This window comes from Argentina anserina, chromosome 1, assembly GCF_933775445.1.
Source record: "Argentina anserina chromosome 1, drPotAnse1.1, whole genome shotgun sequence".
NCBI classification, from domain to species: Eukaryota; Viridiplantae; Streptophyta; class Magnoliopsida; order Rosales; family Rosaceae; genus Argentina; species Argentina anserina.
The window spans coordinates 19,819,846-19,840,672 of record NC_065872.1 but is presented as its reverse complement, the minus strand read 5'-3'; the positions used below and the strand labels follow the sequence as shown (position 1 = coordinate 19,840,672).

Here is a 20,827-nt window from a genome sequence, read left to right as displayed (position 1 = left end):
AGAATTTGTCAACTGCTTTTCTTGGGTGGTTTTTATTTGCTTTGGTTTGTTTGAGTACACAACTGTGTGTTTTTAAGTGGGAACTGGGATTTTGTTTGGTCTGGTGTTTATCTTTCTCGTGCTCATTTGGATCTTGAATGTAATCTCTGTTTTGACGTGTTTTTGGGCTGCTTACTGCATGGTGTTATAGTCCTTTGAGTCTGGAGCAGCAGTAATGACAACCAGAATATGCATTGCGATTCGGTCTTTTGAGAAACACCCTTTGGGACTTCCAGCTTGGACGCGGAGGGTTCGGTTGCCTGACAAACGAGTCTTGTACACTGCTACGATCACCTCACGTTGATAAGAAGTCCAGAGAATAGTTCCATATGATAAGCAAGAAACAACTTCTGGTCATAGACACAAAAGCTAAGAGTTGCAAAAGAAGTTCTTTTGGTTGAAGCGTCAGCGTATACTTGGAGCTCAGTATGAGATTATATTCAATTCCAAGACCCGTTTGGAGAAGGGAAAGGTCCAGGCTCCGCTTAATAAGGAAATTGAGACATCTCCTGCAGCAGACTTGGGGTAAGATGTTCTTGACTAGACGTCCAGTCTCCTTATATATTCTATATAACTAGGATGTGATATTGAATTCTATTCACAATGGACAATGTGATAGGCATTGGTTCTGTTATGGCATGCAGAAAATTAAATGAGAAGAGGCAAGAAAGTCAAAGAAGGCATGCAACAAATTTAATGAGGAGAGGTAAGAAAAATCAAACATTGCTGCAACAATTAAACTTTTGCTGCCTCCCTAATTCAAAGGAAGAAATTTGTGCAAAAGAAATCAGCATTAAAGGAGGAAGAAGATATGCAATTAATGCAAAAGATATGTCATCCTTATAGAAATCAGAATTCTGGCAGTGCAGATCATCCAACTTTGACGGGCTTTCCTGGACAGCTTAAAATGACTAAGAAAATGCATGATATATCAATGAAAAGCTACAGAAGTCTAGTTGAAATTGCCAGTTGGAATCATCTCAATATATATTTTCTAGAGAAAGTTATAGCCACAACAAGGGACAAAGGTTAGATGTGCCGAATCTAAGAAACCTCAACCAATTTGGTTTCAATTTTGTGGACTTTGTGGCCATCCTCCCTTGGGTTTCTTCCTCTATATATAGCAACTCATTTCCACATAAAAGGATCATCAACCTTGCTCACAAGACTAGCAAAGCTCTGCCTTAAACACTACTCATCATCCTCAAAGCCATTCAAGGCGAAAACACCATCTTCCTTTCATTCCATTCGATCCAAAGCGCTACGCCTAGGATTGCCATTCAAGTTGAAGCCCTGCTGCCTTGTTTTGATACCGCTAAGGAGATTTACAAAGTGTAACTCGTTACTTCTTCACTTATGTTTTCGGTTTGGATTCTTTGTGTGATGTTGTGTTTATGTTTTTGGCTAGTTCTGAATTTGTGGAATACTCTCATGTAGTTTACGATTTTGCAAGATGTTATAAAGTAGTTCTGATTTTGTTGTCTATGATTTCTATGTAGATGTCGTGAGTTTATAATTCAATGATTTAATGATTCTCTTTCTTGTGCGTTAACTATATGTGATTAAAGGCGCTAAATTAGTTTTGCATATATGATTCTTAAGTGTTTTTGTTAACTTATTAAAGTAAGTGACATGCTTGACTTGTTAGTAATCACTAGGAATTAACCATGATTCGTTGTTATCTAAGATGCGCTAAGTAATTAGATAAGAAATGAATCAATGAAGTGGTAAGATTGAGAATGACATGTTACCTTGTAATTTCTAAGCGCTAAGATAGGATTACCAGACCATGTTTCGAGTTAGGGATGCGCTACGTAACCTAGTTCGGCATTAGGTTGTTGTTTGTTCACTCAATACTTGTCCGCTAAGGCTCGGTGATTGCATAAGATGAGATTATAGTTTTGAAGCTACTTGTGACGTTTTGTTTGGTGATGTTTATGTGTTGGTTGGTTGATCACATGTATATATTAGTTTAGAATTTATTTTTATGTTCTTGATCCGATCCTATATCAAATCTCTATATCTCTTATGAATTCGTTATTAAATATTTGTGATTCTTTACCCTGGTTGGATCCCCGGTTTGTGAATGATACCATCTTACTTTATACTACTAACGATGCTTACAGGGTTACTATTGATCTCGAGTAATCGAACCGATCAGGTGGCTTTTATTTGAAATGCTTGAAGCCTCCCTTGAAGGAGGTTCCCGAAGGAGATTGGGTCTGCAGTTATTGCGAGGCTCGCAAATCAGGGAAAGGGGAGGTTCGGCTGCCAGTGCCGCCTCCGGGGAAGAAGCTGCTCATGACTTTATGAGAGAGGCTTCTCTCCAGCGATTTGGCTGCCCGCATTGAGAGGTGGAATAGATGCTTATGTTTCTTTGTAACTGTTTTTCATTTTTGGTTTGTAATGTTTTTTGATTGTGGGATTGTGTTTTGTTTGGAGACATGTGCAGTATATGCAAGGAAGTTGATGGGAGTTATTGGTGTCGGGTGCGTTGGTATGTTATTCCGGAAGAGACTGCGGCTGGAAGACAGCCTCATAATCTGAGGAGGGAGATTTATCGCACGAATGATTTTGCCAACATTGAGGTAGTACTTGATGTCTCATCTATTTATTTTCATCAATTTGTGGACTGAATGCTAAAGTGCTACTCTATTTACAACTCTTTTCGCTTCGTATAGGCTTTGCTCTCTATCGACTGTTAAATTACAATCATTTTAAGGGTGTGGTGTTGTGTGAATGATAGGTCTATGCATTTTCAAATTCTGTGAAATTCATGTCTAGATGACATGGATGTTCATTGGAATTCGACTAGGCTAACTGGTTGTTATAACCCAACATTGCAAGTCCCTTTTCTGTTTTAATAATAATCCTGTGATATGCTTCAAAAAGTTATCAAACATAAGGTCATGTGTTTCTGCCAAGCATTTTAAACATATACGATTCAAGCTCTCTATATACTATTTGAGCGGTGATGGTAATAGGCCTAGAGATTCAGCCCTAATACAATATTAAAAATTTATGAGTACCTATAAAAGCTTGGGGAAAAGGATATAAATACGATTTTAATTGTAATCCAGTTGGAAGGTTCCCAATTCTGTTCCTCCACCTATGTTTGCTTCTATCAATCCTGTATTTGCCTAGGTTCTTTCTTTGTAATAGTTATGAATGTCCTTGTATTTGTCTCTTGTCTGTTTTCAATATTTCTCATTTCGAATCACTGAACTGTATTATAAGAGGGTAAAAAATGCTACTGCTTGGTTCATTACTTTGCTAATTCGTTTTCTGACAGATGGAATCAATTCTTCAACATTGTTATGTGATGAATCCTAAAGAATATGCCAAAGCCAATGAAGGGGATGATGTCTTTTTATGTGAATACGAATATGATATTCACTGGTACAGTTTCAAGCGTATTGCAGAAATTGACAATGATGAAGAGGTAAGCATATCATGAAATCAGCCCCAGCATAGTATGCAGTTTAAAATAGATAAAGTTCACTCGAAAATTGTGTCTTTTACCACTGGGCAATGATTATGCAGATAGTGATGAAGATTGGAAACGTGGCAAGGATATAATGGCTAAACTTGTAAAAGAAAAGAGAAGAAATGGCTGAAGTGTATAGTTATTGATGTTGCAATATGAACTTTATAGCAGCAGTGAGAATATTGAGACAACTCATATATAACCTATTACTACACATAAGAAAGTTTTACAACTCATACACAACCTATTACTACACATAAACTTTACAACTCATACGCAACCTATTACAATCAATATGACAAATTTTTCTCAACACTCCCCCTCAAGTTGGAGAGTTGATGTCTTGCACTCCTAACTTGCGAATCATAGGAATAAAAATGTCTTTACCCAATGGTTTAGTGAGAACATCAGCTAGTTGATAGGCAGAACTTACATGTCTTGTGACCACAAAACCATCTAGGGTTTTGTCTCGGATATAATGGCAATCCATCTAAATGTGTCTTGTTCGCTCATGAATAACATGATTGGCTGCAATGTGGAGTGTAGCCTTGTTGTCACAGAATAACAAAGCTGGCTCATGAAACAACATGCCCAAATGAGTAAGCAACGTAACCAAGTCAACTCTCAACATGTGTCTTGTTCGCTCATGAATAACATGATTGGCTGCAATGTGGAGTGTAGCCTTGTTGTCACAGAATAACAAAGCTGGCTCATGAAACAACATGCCCAAATGAGTAAGCAACGTAACCAAGTCAACTCTCAACATGTGTCTGTCATAGCTCGATATTCAGCCTCTGCTGAAGATAAATACAATGTCTTTTGGCGCTTAGACTTCCAAGAGACAAAGGAAGATACAAAAAAGATAAAGTATCCAGTTGTAGATCTTCTTGTGACCGAACATCATGCCCAATCAGAATCACAATAGGCTCTTAATCTTAAATCACTGATGGAAGAAATGAATAAACCTTGTCCTGCATCACCTTTCAAGTAACATACCACCCTTAATGATGCTTCCCAATTCGTCTTCCTAGGTTGATTCATGAACCTACTAAGGACATGGACAACATAGGTAATATCAGGATGGGATACAGTGAGATATATGAGCCAGCCAATCAACCTCTTGTATTTCTCAGGGTCTTTGAGCAGATCACTACGCTCCGACAATTTCAAACCTTTTTCCATGGGAGTATTTGTCGGAGCTACCCCTAATAATCCTGCATCTTCAATAATCTCTAAGGCATATTTACATTACTGATAAAGATACCACGTTTCGAAGTTGAAACCTCGATGCCAAGAAAATACTTTAAGTCTCCAAGATCTTTGAGATGAAATTGACTATGCAAGAAAGTCTTAAATGAGCAATTGTCTCCAAGTCATTCCCAGTAATCAATATATCATCAACGTAAATCAAAAGTGCAGTAAATAAATTCACTTTCTTCTTAGTGAACAATGAATAATCAGCTTTAGATTGAACATACCCGGCTGACTTTACTGCATCAGAAAACTTCTCAAACCACTTCTTTGAAGCATGTTTCAAACCATACAGAGACTTGTGCAATCGACATAGCAGATTCTCCTCCCCATGTCGCCGAAGACCTGTTGGAGGAGACATATATATTTCCTCTGATAATTCACCATGAAGGAAAGTATTATTGACATCCAGTTGGTGTAATTTCCAATGACGAGCAACTGCTAAAGCTAAGAGACAACGAACAGTAGTAATTTTAGCAGTAGGGGAAAAAGTCTCCTGATAATCCACACCTTCTAACTGAGTGAAACCCTTGGCAACCAACCGGGCTTTATAACGTTCAACATAACCATCTACTTTGTGCTTGATCTTATATACCCAACGACAACCAATGGGAACTTTGCCAGCCGGAAGTGTGGTAAGAGTCCATGTGCCATTAGCCTCGAGGGCTTGCAAATCAGAAAACATGGCTTGCTACCATTCCGGATGAACAACTGCCTCAGAATAGTGCGTGGCTCAATGACATGACTGATCTGAGCCAAGAAAGCCTGATGATGGGGCACACACCGATGGTAAGAGAGATAGCTAGCCAACAGGTAACGAGTTCTTTTAGTCGGATCAGGCAACAAGAAGGATGACATCTGAGTGAATGGAGCGAACATTGTAAGTGAGGCGGTCCGGTAGGTGCGACTGGCGGCTGGAGCGACCGAGGAGGATGGGTTCGGTGGTGGGTGGGACGATGATGTGGGCGGATCAGGCGGAGGCTGGGCAGAGGTTGGTGGACGGCGAGAGATGTGCGGAACAGAGGTGGTGGAGGTGGAGGTGGTGGCGGGGAAGGTGAGGGAGAGGGCGGAGTTGTCGTGGATGGATAGGGAGGAGAGGGAGGTGGTGAAGGTTGTGGCTCAAGCATGGCCATATCAAAAGTGAAGTGATAGGAGCACAAAGTGTGACGTTCTTAATGTGTTTATGCCATATTCTTACTCTTTGTTACCTCTTATTTAGTATATTATAGTTTCTTTTGTATGAATAAGTGTCTAGGTAGACCTTATATCCATGATGAGTGAATTGATGATGAAATCGTGCTAAGTGTCAAGAATCCTTGTTGAGATATGATTCATTTCCTATTTCTTTGTTTCTAACGTACTTATTCTTATTAGGAAATACAAATCCATGTTGGAGAAGGAAAGAAATCCTAGTTCCACAAGGAAAGAGAAGAAGATACACTTAAAAGCCCAATCCATGCAAGAATCAAATTGCTGTCAAGATTCGTAGTACAACTTCGACGGTCTCCCCTGGATAGCTCCGATCGAGTTAGAAGACGTACCTTATATGGAAAGAAAGATGTGTGAGTCTAGTTTCTGTAGGATTTAGAATCAAATCAATATCTTATTCCTACCGGGAGATATGACCGAATCATTACTCGGAGGTCCAGTGAGCTCGGCGGAATTATCTCAGCCATTGATTTTCTTTTGATCCAAGGGCTACGAGGGAAACTTGAGACCTTGTTTCTCCTACATATAGAGCACAAATCTATATCAGAATCACCATAAATTCCTGCACCAAAGAATGTCAAAGAAGGCATGCAGCAAATTAATGAGAAGAGGTAAGAAAAATCGAACATGGCTGCAACAATTAAGACTCTTGTTGCCTCCATAATTCAAAGGAAGAAATTTGTGCAAAAGAAATCAGTATTAAAGGAGGAAGAAGATATGCAATTAATGCAAAAGATATGCAATCCTTATAGAAATCGGAATTCTGGCAGTGCAGGTCATCCAACTTTGACGGGCTCCCCTGGACAGCTCACAATGACTCAGCAAATCCATAAAATATGGATGAAAAGCTATGGGAGTCTATTTTCAAATGCCGTTAGAATCAGCTCAATATCTATTTTCTAGAGAACGTTATGGCCAGAACAAGGCGCAAATGTCAGATATGCTGAATAAAAAAAATTTAGGAAACCTCAACCAATTTGGTTTCAACTTTGTAGACTTTGTGGCCAGCCTCCCTTGGGTTTTTTCCTCTATATATAGCACCTCATTTCCATAGAAAAACATCATCAAACTTGCACATAAGTATAGCCAAAGCTTTGCCCAAACACTTTCATTCACCAAGAACCATAGAATCCGAATTCACCACCCTTCACCATATTTTCTATCCAAAACTTGGGAGCTTAGGATACCATACTCTTGAAGATTTCGTGCTACCTTTGTAAGGAACTTTGGGAGGAGAATCATAAAGTGTAACTCTATGATCTTCATGTTTAGTTTTCGGGTTTTTATGTTATTGTTCTTGGATGATTTATGTTTAGGTTTTGTTAAAGTTATTTTTATTCTTGTCTATGAGATATTTGTAATTTTCAATTGACATGATGAATTAAGATTTTCGATTTTTATTCAATGATCTTAGGTTTTATGCCATGAGTTTCTGTTTATTTATTTAAATGATTTTCGGTGTGTTCTTACTTATGTGTGCGATTGATACCAGGAAGTTGACGTTGCATGTGTAATAATCCAAAGTTATAAACGATTTTGATACTTGGGAGTTGATTAATTGTTTGTTCTTTGTCACCTTCACCGATTATTGCCTAGGTTCGGTTAGACTTGTGCCTTTGAATATGTTTATTTCTTTATGTGATATGTAATTGCATGATGAATTGGTATGTTAGATTTCGAATGAGGCTGGGGCTGAGTTCGAATGTGTTAAAGTATCATTGAGTTAGGAACCTTAGGAGGAACTTAACTACATAACCGATTTTAGGATGTATAATGAACCTTACGGCATGAACTTAAATGAGATTAGATTTCATTGCCTTTGTTCTTATGTTATTTGTTTGGTAATTGCTTATGTGTTGGTTGGTTGATCACATGTATATATTAGTTTAGGTTTATTTTCTGTTTGATCCAAAATATATTTCAAATCTTTTAAACTCTTATGAATTCATTGTTAAATGTTTGTGATTCTTTACCCTCTTGTTTTATACTACTAACGATACTTACATGGTTAATATTGATCTCGAGTAATCGAACCGATCATGAAGCGATCGATATCAGATGAAGGAATGACCGGGTCGGGTTCGTGTATTGGAGCAAAAATTGGGCCTGGTTGATGGTCCAAAGGGTCTAAGGCTGCATAAGGGAAGATATCTTCATGTAATTTAGCATCCCATCTTGTAAAAACCTTTTTTTTGTAGACAAATCATATATCCTAAAATTCTTTTGACCGACCGGATACCCGATAAAGAGGGATCGAGTAGCACGTTGATTAAACTTATGGGAAGGATGAACATTTGTGGCATAAGCTAGACACCTAAAAACACGAAAATGAGAAAAGGAAGGAGGTTTGAAGTATAATAGTTCGAAATGAATTTTGAAGGAAAGAAGAGGTGTGGGTAATCTATTGATGATGTGAACGGCTGTAACTGCACAATCACCCCAAAATTGTGAGGGAAGGTGAGCTTGGAATTTTAATGCCCGAGCAACTTAGAGTATATGACGATGCTTACGTGACATAACCCCATTTTGTTGAGGTGTGTAAACGCAAGAATGGTGGAAAACAACTCCATTATCAGAAAAGAAAGGACGGAGTGAGATAAACTCAGCACCATTGTCATTGTGAAAAATTTGAATGCGAGAGTCGAATTGCGTAAGAGCATAGTTAAAAAAACGCTTTATGAGAGATTGTGCTTCACTCTTATGTCACATTAGAAAAATCCAAGTAAAACGTGAATAGTCATCAACTATTGTGAGAAAAATGAGAACCAGAAAGTGAAGTATGTTGATAACGACCCCAAATGTCACAATGAATAATTTCAAAAGGTTTATTCGAAGAAATTTTGCTATTATAAAAAGGTAAACGACTCTGCTTTGCCATAGACATATGTGGCAAGCTTTAATTGATTGAATGGAAAAATTCAGAAAATGTTTAATGATGAAACCTAAGCATGGTGAAGACACATGTCCGAGCCTATTGTGCCAGAGATCGGTGGAGGATATAGAGAGGTTGCATGTAGACTCTTTGGTGGTGGAGGTAGGTTGGTTCATGGACTTCTCCGTCGCTAATGCCACCAAATAGTATAATCCATCACGTTGTTCACCCAAACCAATCATCCTCCTCGTAGCCAGATCCTGCAATATGCACCAATAAGCATAAAAAGTCACTGAACAATTCATGCCTCTTGTCAAACGACTAACTGACATCAAATCAACTTTAAATTTTGGCACAAATAACACATCATGGAGGTAAAAATTGAAACGTAAGGGCAGTGATCCTTTTGCAACAATAGCAACTTTATCCCCACTTGGTAATAAGTCAGGAGGCAAGGAATATCGATTATTAGCATGAATTCATTCAGTTGATGATGAAATATGATCGGTTGCCCCTCTATCGATGATCCAATTGCAGGAAGCAACTTTGGACAAAGCTGGTTTAGTTGCAGCATTAGCTTTCGGAGTTACATTGGAATGAGAGTTGGAGCTTGGAGACATACTGCTAACAGTTGCCAGAAATCGATTAAATTGGGCTTCATATAGAGTGACTGAAGACCCAGCATGAGAACTTACAACGCTAGAAACGTTGTTGGTAGATGGAACTCTAAAACCAGTGTTGAAATTCGGCTTAGGAGTGGAAATCTGCTGAGTTTGCTTCGCCTTTGGGTGACCAGGAGGATAGCCGATCAGTTCAAAACAAGTCTAAACCCAATGTCCAGGGTCTCCACAATAGACGCATTGAGGGCGGCCTCTCCCTGATCCTTCTCACCGTTCTTGAGAACTGAATCTGCCGGAATGTGGTCGGGGATTTGACTCAGATCTCCTCCTTCCCTGATTGAAACTGGGCCTGCTACCTTGTCCTTTATTTGTGAATCTGCCAAAGTTTCAGACCGCCATGGACGGACTACCGCTAGACTCGGTTGGATGTGTAGCACTGAGTAAACAATGCTTCTCTTCTTGGGCTACAACAACGTAAGTTTGGCGGACTGTAGGCAAATGGTTCATTAAAAGAATCTGACTGCGAATAGCACACTAAGTATTGTTCAAACCCATCAGAAATTGCATTACTCTTTGTTGATCTCCTTGTGATCTATGTGGAACCTCAGAATAGTAAGTCAATTCATCCCAAAAACCTTTCAGTTTTGTATAATAAGCTGAGATTGATTGTTTCTCTTGCTTATGACAAGCTATATCTCGCTGAATCTCAAAAATTCGAGAGGCATTACCTTGTGAAAATTGTTCATGTAAGTCCTCTCATACCTCTTGAGCGGAAGAGTAATTAGGTGAGACTCTCAACAATGTCTTGACTGACAGCGTTGGTGATCCACTGCTGCCCCAAGTCGTTGACCCGAGTCCATATTTTGTAGTCATCTAGATCTGTCTTTTCTAAAGGAGACTCAATTGTGTCATTGATAAAACCAAGATTGTTCTTGGAATTCAAAGCTCGGAGAATATCCATTTTCCAACCATTGTAGTTGTTCCCATCCAAGACTTTAGTAATTAGGACCATGCCTGAGTGATCATATGGATGAGTATAAAAAGGATCTGAGAGGGGAGATTTTGATTTTGATGATTCTGTGGAATTGAGGGGAACTGATTTACCTGGTGAAAGAACATCATCATCACCAGCCATGACAAATGATATGAGAGGTTGCACGAGAAATTAAGATGCAGCGAGGAAGAACGAGAAATTATGATGCTGCTGTTGCTGCTGTTGCTGCTGCTGCCTACTGTTGTTGCTACTGCTGCCTGCTGCCTGCCTGCTGCTACTGCTTTATATGAATGTAAGAAAAGCAAGAGGAAACATAGAGGAATCTCTGATACCATGTAAAAGAGAAGAAAAGAAATGGCTGAAGTGTATTGTTATTGATGTTGCACTATGAGCTTTATAGCAGTAGTGGGAATATTGAGACAACTCATATACAACCTATTACTACACATAAGAAAGTTTCACAAGTCATACACAACCTATTACTATACATAAGTAAACATTACAACTCATACACAAGATATTACAATCAATATGACAGATTTTTCTCAACAAAACCCTCTCGAGCTCATGAGTTGGCTGCAGTATGTGCACTTGTCTCTTTTCTTTCAGGCTTGTTATTAAGTTTGTTTTCTGATCAAAATTTAACTAGTCGATTATCCATCTACATAATTCGCATAAGGGGCGGTTCTTTGGACTTCAAAAGATTGGAATGAAGAAAATCCCTAAGCATGTTAGATGCCATAAGCAGACTGCTCTTGAAAGAGCAAAATCAACACTATTGTTGGCATCATTGCCTAAGTCCTTACCTTGCAGGGATCAATATGTAAGAATCAGTGCATTTAGAGTATTCTTTTGACGATCATTATTTGAACAGTGTAGTGATAATACCTGCATTTGCACAGAGAAATGTTGGAGATAAGACGATAAGTACATTCATCAAGGGTACCATCTCTGATGATAAATGTCTTGGACTTTGCCTATACATTCATGGTGTTCCTGGAACTGGAAAGGTAACGCTTGTTTTATTCATTACATAGTAACTACATTAGTTTATAAAGCCTATAGATTTCATCTTTTTTACGCACGAAACAACTTTATCATATAGTTTATAAATTTGTTTATAAATTTGTTACACTGATGCTCATATCATATCAAAAGTGGGTACTTTTGTTGTCCTTGAATACTTTTGTTTGCACAGGTTATATATGAAGCATTAAGTGGGCATCGAGTTAGTTGGAGAAAGGCTCTCCACTTGCTAAATGAGCGATTTTCTGATGGAAAGAAATTTGGCAAAGAGGATGACATAAGTAGTCATTTAACAGTTATCAAGAATAAATTTTGAAAATGATGTTGACTATGGTATGTTGTTCACTACATCCTTAACTCCTAGTAAAATGTATATTTCAGGCATAGCAAATACCATGGACCTCCCGGAAAAGTTGCTTCCTTGTATTTCAAGTCGAATGGGAATCCAACGGCTTTGTTTTGGCCCTTATAATTACCAGCAGCTTCAAGAGATCATTTCAAGTCGGCTTAGAGGAATTGATGCGTTTGAAAAACAAGCTATGGAGTTTGCTTCAAGAAAGGTTGGTATATCCTTTCTGTTTCAGTAGGAGATTCAATTTGGTCCTTGATCTTTGACATTATTTCAACATGTTTCTAGGTAGCAGTTATATCTGGAGATGCTCGTCGTGCATTGGAGATATGCAGGCGTGCAGCTGAAATCACAGATTACCGCATAAAGAAGCTAACACCAACTCCCAACAATGCTTCTGAAGGTATACATGCTTCAATTATTGATCACCAGAAGTTAAAAAATAAAAATAAAAAACTGATTTGAAAGATAACTGTTAATTTTTGGTACTCTGTCCTGAATAGACCTATACACTCCATTGAAGTTGTACAACCATGTTTGATAAGTTTTTATGCTGGATAAATCTAGTGATAAAGCTAAGTTTCCCTTTTCCTGATTTATATTCTGGTCATGAACTTGTATACACGAATATGTTGCTACCAATCACATAACTGACTAATTTCATTCATACGATAGTTTTACTTAGAATTTGATAATAAGATAGTAGAAACTACTAATTCTGCAAAATCAAAATCATTTTAGAGTGCAAGTATTGCCTCTATTATTTTAGCTGAAGATATTAACAAATGAATAAAATCCATTCAACAAATAAGTATTTTGATTCTACTTGAAGTCTGCTTCTACCATTTATTACTAGAAACTATTCTTGAAATACCTTAAGTATATGCTCAAATGGTATATATCGAATTTACTTTCAACGGAGGCCATCTTTAGATAGAAGGCATAAATGCATTGAAATGTAAATATTTGTGCTATGGAAATTACCTGCCCTTTTTGATACAATTCTGGTTATGTTTCTACACCCTGACTTAACTATTTGGTCTTGGTTTGATGTGCTGTGAACCGTGATAGGGTCAATCCCTCCCTAATGGAGGTGTGAAAACTATGTGATGTTCACATGAGTAAATCAAGCACACCTATTGCTTTGGTGACCCATTAATTGATGGAGTTGGTTTTGTTGAAACTTTGAGCAACCTTTGTTGAAGGTAAGAAACAAATCTACAACCTTATGGTGGTAGGTGGTTGATTTGTTTGACAAAGAAAGAAGAATGCATTGATGAGCATGCCAACATTGAGCATGAATCAAGGAAGAAGATTGACTTTGCTTCCATGCATGTTACATGCAAATGCATGAATTGCACAAAGATGTTTGCCTATATAAAGGCATGAGAAGTGGTGCAATAAACATAGAAGAACAATAAGGGAGAGATCATCTTGTGTGTGATCAAGAGTGAGAGATAGAGAAAAAAACTTCATGTAAAGAGTTTTGTGTGTGTAGCAAAGTAAAGTGTGTGAGAGTGTATCTCTTCAAGTGTGAGTCTTGTAGTAGTGTTTCTCTCAGTGTAACATTTCTTCGTATAGTGGATGTCTTTATTGTTGCTACCCGTGGACGTAGGCACTTTGCCGAACCACGTTAAATCCCGGTGTTCTCTTTCATTTTATTTTCGCTTGTGGTTGTGAGTTATTTCGATTTCCATTCTTCCGCATTCCCTAACAAACCGATCACTTTTTCAGCCTCATTATACCTCAATTGTCTCCAAAAATCTTGACCAAGGAATTGCCATTATTTCTTCTTGCTTCTATTTGAAGTGTTTAAATAAAAAATATATATTATGAAAAAAAAACTTTTCTTTCGCCTGACAGCTCTCTTAATATGTGCTTTCTTTGTTTAACATGTTATCTTGCTCTGCTGTAGCTTCAGTGATTTTGACTTCCAGTATGATATGTTCCAAGTCTGCACGTAAAGCACTTGTTGGTATGGCAGAGGTTGAAGCAGCCATAAAAGAAATGTTCCAGGCACCTCATATCCAGGTAGGTTGCTGTTCTTGACTAAATTTATTTTAATGGTAAAATTATACCTTAGAAGACAGAATCGATGCTCTTTAAAGAGGTGTATAGTACAATACTGTAATAGTTTGTTAAATACTTAAATGATATCTAGACCGGAATATATATGGGTGTCTCAAAAAGACAAAAATTGTTGCAGTTAAAAGTTGTCTTTTCTGGAAGCAGATAAAGTTTGCCAAATCTTATATGACTACTATTCTTTTGCAGGTGATGAGAACTTGTTCCAAACTGAGTAAAATATATTTGACTGCTAATCTGCTATGGTGTATGAACTGTATAAAACCGGAATGGGTGAAAATACTTTTGAGAAGGTGAGTTTCTTCAGCTTTTCCATGAATGATATGTCTATTCACTATTTGTATGGTTCATTGAATTTATTTCTATTTGAAGTCAGTATCTACCACAGATGGTGGTGCTCATTAGGCTTGAGATTTAGATACTGGCTAATAGAATATTCACCCTGGAAAACTGGATAACCATCAGTTGCATCACAAATGAAAACCAAATTATTGATTTTGGTGTACCAGCCTTTTTCATATATTCACTTTTCGTATGTATATGTTCTCATCAAAGCTTCGGTTTGCACTGCAGTTGGCAATGACAGTATATAATCTGTGTGCAAGCAAAGGAGAAGCATTTCCTGGACATGATACATTGTTGAAAGTTGGGTCAGGCGTACTACTTTATAAATTTTGATCATAATATGTAGCATGACATAAATTTCTTTACCATCTAAGAGGCTAAGCCTTTGTATGCCTCTCAATTTGAAACAATATGGTTTTAGGTTAGCATCCCTTTCCATGAAAATGGTGATACAAAGAACTGATATCAGTCATATCAACATTGTCTTTTTAAAGAGCTTAATTGTAGATACGTGATTCATGTTAATATTTTTTAGAATTACTTATTTATTTTATCATCTTGGCAGTTGTAAGCTTGGTGAATGCAGAATTATTCTATGTGAATCAGGAGCAAAGCACAGGTTGCAGAAGTTACAGCTCAAATTTCCGAGGTTTGTTCTCTATCAAATTTTGTTATCATCGACTAAAATAGTGTCACCGCGGGGCATTCTTATTTTAATATTGTACAACAGTAGTCAAGTACGATATCATATACAGCTTCCTGCAGTTCAACTATTTGTATCTTACTAGATTCATCGCTCTCACCAAAACTGCAGTATTTGCTACCGAAGAAGACAAGTTTTGTCAATTTTTGTGTTTACATGTTACTTCACCCATTCATCTTACAGCATTGCCATAAGAAAACTCATTGGATTGTGATTTGATATGATTTTATCGGCTCTATCTCAGTGACGATGTAGCATTTGCACTGAAGGAGAGCAAGGAACTACCTTGGTTGGCCAAGTATCTTTGAGCTGAATCGGTTTGTTTAACTCTTCGTTTGAGGAACAATTTTGACCCTGATTATTGTCATTTGTTGTAATTGTACATCATATTTATCTTCTTTTACATTCCAAAAGTAAATTATTATACTCTGTTCTCGAATTATCTATCGACTGGTGGTGCCATGTATTTCTACGAATTCTATCAACACATGAGATTCTGAAGGACAAAATTCTTATCATTCACAAACTGATACAATAATTAAAGACCACATACAATGATACAACATGCAAGTATATAATTAATACAACTCTACAAGGTTTATTTAATAAGTAGATGCTACATCTGTGCTCTTTATTGACCACGAATTATTAGTCTATCTTACCAATTTTTTCAAAGAAGGGTTTAAAAATCCTTTTCCGTCGAAGTCTGTCACTATTTTACTTGGTCAGAAGGACTATCCTATCCACAATGCATTACTTGTAAATCCATGTTTCCTAATCTATGTGCATCAAGTGGCATTATTATTACTCTTCTTCTTTTGACCTCGTTCCTATGTCAAACTGGTAAAAACTGGTATAGATGATCTTGTCATGGGATGCATTACCACTTTCAATTCTTTTGCTACAGGGTTACAAAAGAAATTGGTTCAACTTGAAAAATTACCATAAAATTACTTGTTATGCTGAGACTGATAATTCAATTTGGTAGAGATCACTTTGGAAGGGTACAGTTTCACAAATTTGCCAGTAAACAAGGTGTGCTCTCTCCCTAGGCTACAAATATATCACAGCGAGGTGTCAAACAAACCAATGACATGATGACAATCTGATAAAAGACCACCAAAACCAGTGAGTTGCAACAAACAAGAATTTCTACTGTCCTACTTCAGGAATAGTCATACAGTGAGATGCTCTTGTCATCAGAGACACTAGCAAGTCTACCAGGCATTCCTCCAGGTCGAAAGGCCACTCCCCAGACTTGATCATTATGGTTGCTCATTGTCTGCACAGCTGCCTTCATGCAAATATCCCACAGCTTCACAGTTCTATCACTAGAACCAGTTGCAAGGGCTGCCCCATCTGTGCTTGCATCCACACTCAACACCCACCCGTTGTGACCTGACATGGACCCAACCTGGGTTTTCCCCTCAGCATCATACATGTGGACGTGTTGATCGTCTGAGCCAGTGAAGAGTAACCGTGGTTCAACGGGGGAAAACACAAGTGACCTTACAGGCATGCAGTGGCCTTCCAGGTGGTGCAGGAACTTGCCACGATCTGTGTCGAACACAGAAATAGTTCCATCCATGGAGCCACAAGCTATGCGTCTCCCATCAGGACTCCAGGCAACTGATAGCACAAACTTCTTGCTGCTGCTTTTCTCCGCAGGCTTGGTTCCTTCTGGGCGAGGAATCGACAATGTGGCAACCAGGCTCCACGTGCTGGTGTCCCAGACCTTGACTGAGGCACTACCACCACCTGCGGCAGCTAGCATGGTACCCTGGTCAACAGCCACATGTTAGCATCACTTCAATTTAAACGAAGAGATCCATTTTGGAACACTGTCTAGGCACAGCATTCCGATTCAAATTCCTAATCTTACGAATTCGGGACACTGTATTTTCCTCCAAAGTAGTTAATTCAAGTACAATCTCCACTTCTGTGAGGCAACCTTTCACCAACTTGCATATCTAATGTTTCAGCAAACAACATACTCGAAATGATAAGCCTACCAATTTGACACTGTCTATTACTCTATCACCATCAGTCTATTACTCTACCAATGTAACAAAAGTTAAATCGAACACCAAAAAACCAGACCTAGTAATTCAAAAGGAACAACAATTTCACACTTAACACAGAATCAGTCTCTCTTATAATAAGTCTTAAACTTTTCAAAATTTACACACAAAATTACTAGTCCCACTGTCGTCGATTGATTCAGTAAAACAGTAAAAAGTAAGCAAACCCTAATTTAATTTGGGGCAATGTAAATATACCTGAGGATTGAACCGTAACTGCCAGACTTCCGACGGCGGCGCCTCGAAGCTAGCGATGGTGGAGTTGGAGTCGACGTCGAAGATCCGAACGAAGCTGTCGAGCGAAGCAGCGGCGGCGATGTAGCCGGAGGGGTGAGCGGCGACGGAAGCGACGCCGAGGCAGTGGCCCGTCATCTGACCCCGGTTGACCAGGTCGTCGGGTTGCCAGAGGCGAACGGACTCGTCGAGGGAGCCGGTTAGTAACAAAGCGGGTCGGGCTTCGGTGGCGGGGACCCAGGTGACAGCCCATACCGACTCGTCGTGAGCGTCGTCGATTGATTTCAGTCCTGCGAGCTTCATCGTCTCTAGATACTACACTCTTTCCCTGGGTTTTTATACCACTCTTTGATTTGATGGGCCTAAAAGGCCGACCCGCTGACCCGGCCCAGACAAATGACTATTAACGAGTCCATTTGATGTCATACCTCATAACCATGCAATTATTGCATCATAAAGTCATAAACCGTTGGATTACTTAAAAGAGTGGGAATGATATGAGCAAATTGGAGAATCAAAGTTTTAGAAGTGAAGTGATCTTAAGCCCGCCTTGTTTTTGTTTTGTATGGTTATCATCTTTTAGTTGTGTCAAGTCATCTCCTAAAAGAACGTTGAAAATGATGAACCTCGGGTTATTCTTTTGAAAATATAATCAATTATTTAAAAGTATCAGACAACAATTTAGTTTACAAATAACTCACTATTTAATTTGATAAAGCAAATAAGGACCAACTGATGGCAAGTTGTCACATGTCATAAAATATTTTATTTTTTTACCCCTCTTTGACCCATAGTGTTTGCCACTATCAATGAAAATGTTATCTGCTACTGTCGATTATAAAAAAAACTAACTGTTACTGTTGAGTTAAAAACTAGCTGATACTGTCGACTTGGAAAACATCTATTACTGTCGACTATAAATCTAGCTGCTACTGTTGACTAGGAAATTAACTGCTACTGTGGTTTTGGTGAGTAAAATTTAAAATTTCAAAATTTCTCAAAACATATGCAATATGGTACTTAAATGAAAGCTCATGACATAAGGAACAACTTCATATATTGACTCACTTCTAAATTGACGGTGGTTTGGCCGTAAAACTTAAATTTGTCAAAAAAAATAAAAAATGAAGAGAGAGAAATTTGGTAGATCGAGGAGTGACATTTAGTAATTTTCACGAAAATAAGGTATTTTGGATATTTTTACATTAATTAATTAATCAGTTTTATTCTTTGGGTTTAGTCATATGTCCTAATTTGTATAAGAAATATGAAAAGTGGGTTTTTAGTTAATTCAAATGTGGTCTAGTACCACTAAGTAATTTTATAATAAAGTTGTTTCTTACGTCATGAGCTTTCATTTAAGTACCATATTGCATATTTTTTAAGAAATTTTGAAATTTCGAATTTTGCTTACCATAATTCACAATAGCAGTTAATTTTCCAATTGATACTAGTAGCTAAATTCAGAATCAACAGTAGTAAGTACATTTCCAGCTGACAGTAGCACCTTTTAAGTGGGCAGTAGTAGCTACTTTCATATTCAACAGCAGCAGGTTACTTAATTAGATAGTAGTTGTTATTTTTTTTATAGTTAACAGTAGCAGCTAGTTTCTTAATCGATAGTAGCAGGTAGCTTCTTAGTCGATAGTAGCAGACATACATGTAAATGTGATGTGGTAGTGAGAATAAATTTTGAATTCTCTTAAATATGATTGGCTAAAGAGGGACAAAAAATAAAATATAATATGACATGTGGCAGCTTGCCATTATGTGATCATTATTTGTAACTTTTGGTCCTAATTTGTTTCATCAAATTAGGAAGTGAGTTTTCTGTAAATTAAAATGTTGTCTGACACTTATTAGTAGTTTGTTACAACTTTATATATTAGCTCACCTCCATATTCTCAGTGGTTTGGCCGGAAAATTTAAAATTACCGGAAAAAACAAAAAAATGAGGAGAGAAAAACTTGTTAGATCTGAGAGTGACAACTTGGTAATTTTCTCAAATATAGTGGTAGTTTGGACATTTCAACATTAATTAATTAATCAGGTTTGAGTCTACTTTATTTTGGGCTTGGACTTATGTTCTAATTTGTATAAGAAATATGAGAAGTGGGTTTTTTTATTAATTCAAATATTTTTTAGTATTAGTAAGTAATTTTCTATAGAAAAAATTATGTCTGATAAAAAATTAATGAAAAAAACAAAACCAATTCAAATTATGAACACGAAGGATCACGAAATTTTAATTTAACAGGCTTCAACTGTACTTAATGTTTTAATATGATTATGTGATCATCCTAAACCATCGTTCTCGTACCTTCAGAGACGCAAGTAGGGCATTGATGATCGATCTGTATGAAAAGATGAACAAATGAAGATCAAAATTTAATTTTATGTCATCAACAAGGCTCTTCTAATGTATTACAAGTTTACGAGTTACCACTAACAAGTATACAAATCTCACACCATTGAAATTTAATAAAGATGGTTTGGCATTACTCGATTCTGGAAGTTCGCTAGATCTGGAGGACGTACTCTTTACTTCAAGCTAGGGTTCGCAAGATATATATCCACCGTCGCATTCTGTCTTTAAGTCTGAAATATGGCATGGCAGTGGAGTAGACGTTAACATCCTCCTCCTTCTAGCAATGCAGAAGTTTTTTCCATGCAAGAATCACTAACTTCTTAAAATGCAAAGATTCCTTGCCATGAAATCTCCATGCATCACTATCGTCTCTCTCTTTCGGTTGGTTTACCTACCCACGCAAGGCAATATTCTTAAGTATATATAAACCGTATGGAGGTTCCCTTAGTATACATATCATATCTCAGTTGAGCCTACTCTGCATTCCGTTAGAGCTTCTACGTTAATTTCTCTGACGACTCGCAATATAGGTCGTCGATACTTCCATAGAAGATCGAGGAAGATGAAGTTGTCAACTATCAGCGGTGTGTCGGTTCCGGTACTTGTATTCATCATCTTCATAAGTAGTGCCGCCACTAGAGACTTGGTGGTGGTGGCAGCAGGCCGAATACCGGCGGCTGCTAAGGCAGATGCGTCGTCATGCAGTCCGATGGAGTTGAGTCCATGTTTAGATCCAATCCAGTTCGGTTCGAAGCCGTCGAGCATCTGCTGCCAGAAGCTCAAGGAGCAGGTTCCATGTCTCTGTGGATACATCATACATCAAGAATCCAGCTTTTAAGCCATATGTCACCGGACCCAATGCCCAAAAACTCTCTTCCAACTGCGGCGTTCCTTTCCCTCGTTGTTAAGGGCTTTATTATCATCATATATAATAAGTATCTTCATATTACTAAAGTAATAATAAGAATGGACGTCCATGCATAATGTTCATCATAATAATTATAACTACTTACAGTAGAAATTGATCTACACTTGTGGAACCGTGGCATTCTGCATGTTTAATTACTTTCACATTCATTTGTGGTGTGTACGTTTAGGGTTTAGGGTTTAGGCATGTAATGAATTGTGCATATGGTTGGATCTATGTATGCGAAACCACGAATT

The 20,827-nt window shown here is 37.8% G+C and overlaps 2 protein-coding genes, 1 non-coding gene and 1 pseudogene across 3 annotated transcripts; 3 read left to right on the top strand and 1 right to left on the bottom strand.

The window, feature by feature from the left end:
• Positions 1-214: 214 nt before the first annotated feature.
• On the top strand, positions 215-15,288 carry LOC126803609 (origin of replication complex subunit 1A-like; annotated as a pseudogene).
• On the top strand, positions 3,389-3,466 carry LOC126805385 (small nucleolar RNA snoR28). The gene has a single exon (XR_007674055.1). It is a non-coding gene; the product is annotated as a small nucleolar RNA snoR28 (small nucleolar RNA).
• A 769-nt stretch (positions 15,289-16,057) lies between the features above and the next one.
• LOC126786737 (WD repeat-containing protein VIP3) lies at positions 16,058-17,598 on the bottom strand. Its single transcript, XM_050512660.1, has 2 exons — positions 17,260-17,598; positions 16,058-16,760 (listed from the first exon to the last, which is right to left on the bottom strand). The coding sequence occupies exons 1-2, from the start codon at positions 17,596-17,598 to the stop codon at positions 16,146-16,148; spliced, it is 954 nt and encodes a 317-aa protein (XP_050368617.1). The 3' UTR covers positions 16,058-16,145.
• A 2,627-nt stretch (positions 17,599-20,225) lies between these two features.
• On the top strand, positions 20,226-20,571 carry LOC126803599 (non-specific lipid-transfer protein 2-like). Its single transcript, XM_050531386.1, is given in 2 exon segments — positions 20,226-20,474; positions 20,476-20,571. Coding segments are annotated over 2 exon segments (345 nt in total).
• Positions 20,572-20,827: the final 256 nt, after the last annotated feature.

Bases quoted from the DNA above. Each gene is read 5' to 3' on its own strand.
- LOC126786737 (XM_050512660.1), bottom strand. From the start codon at position 17,598: ATGAAGCTCGCAGGACTGAAATCAATCGACGACGCTCACGACGAGTCG. The intron at 16,761-17,259 runs GTATATTTACAT...GCTGTTGACCAG, and splicing joins AGTTACGGTTCAATCCTCAG to GGTACCATGCTAGCTGCCGC.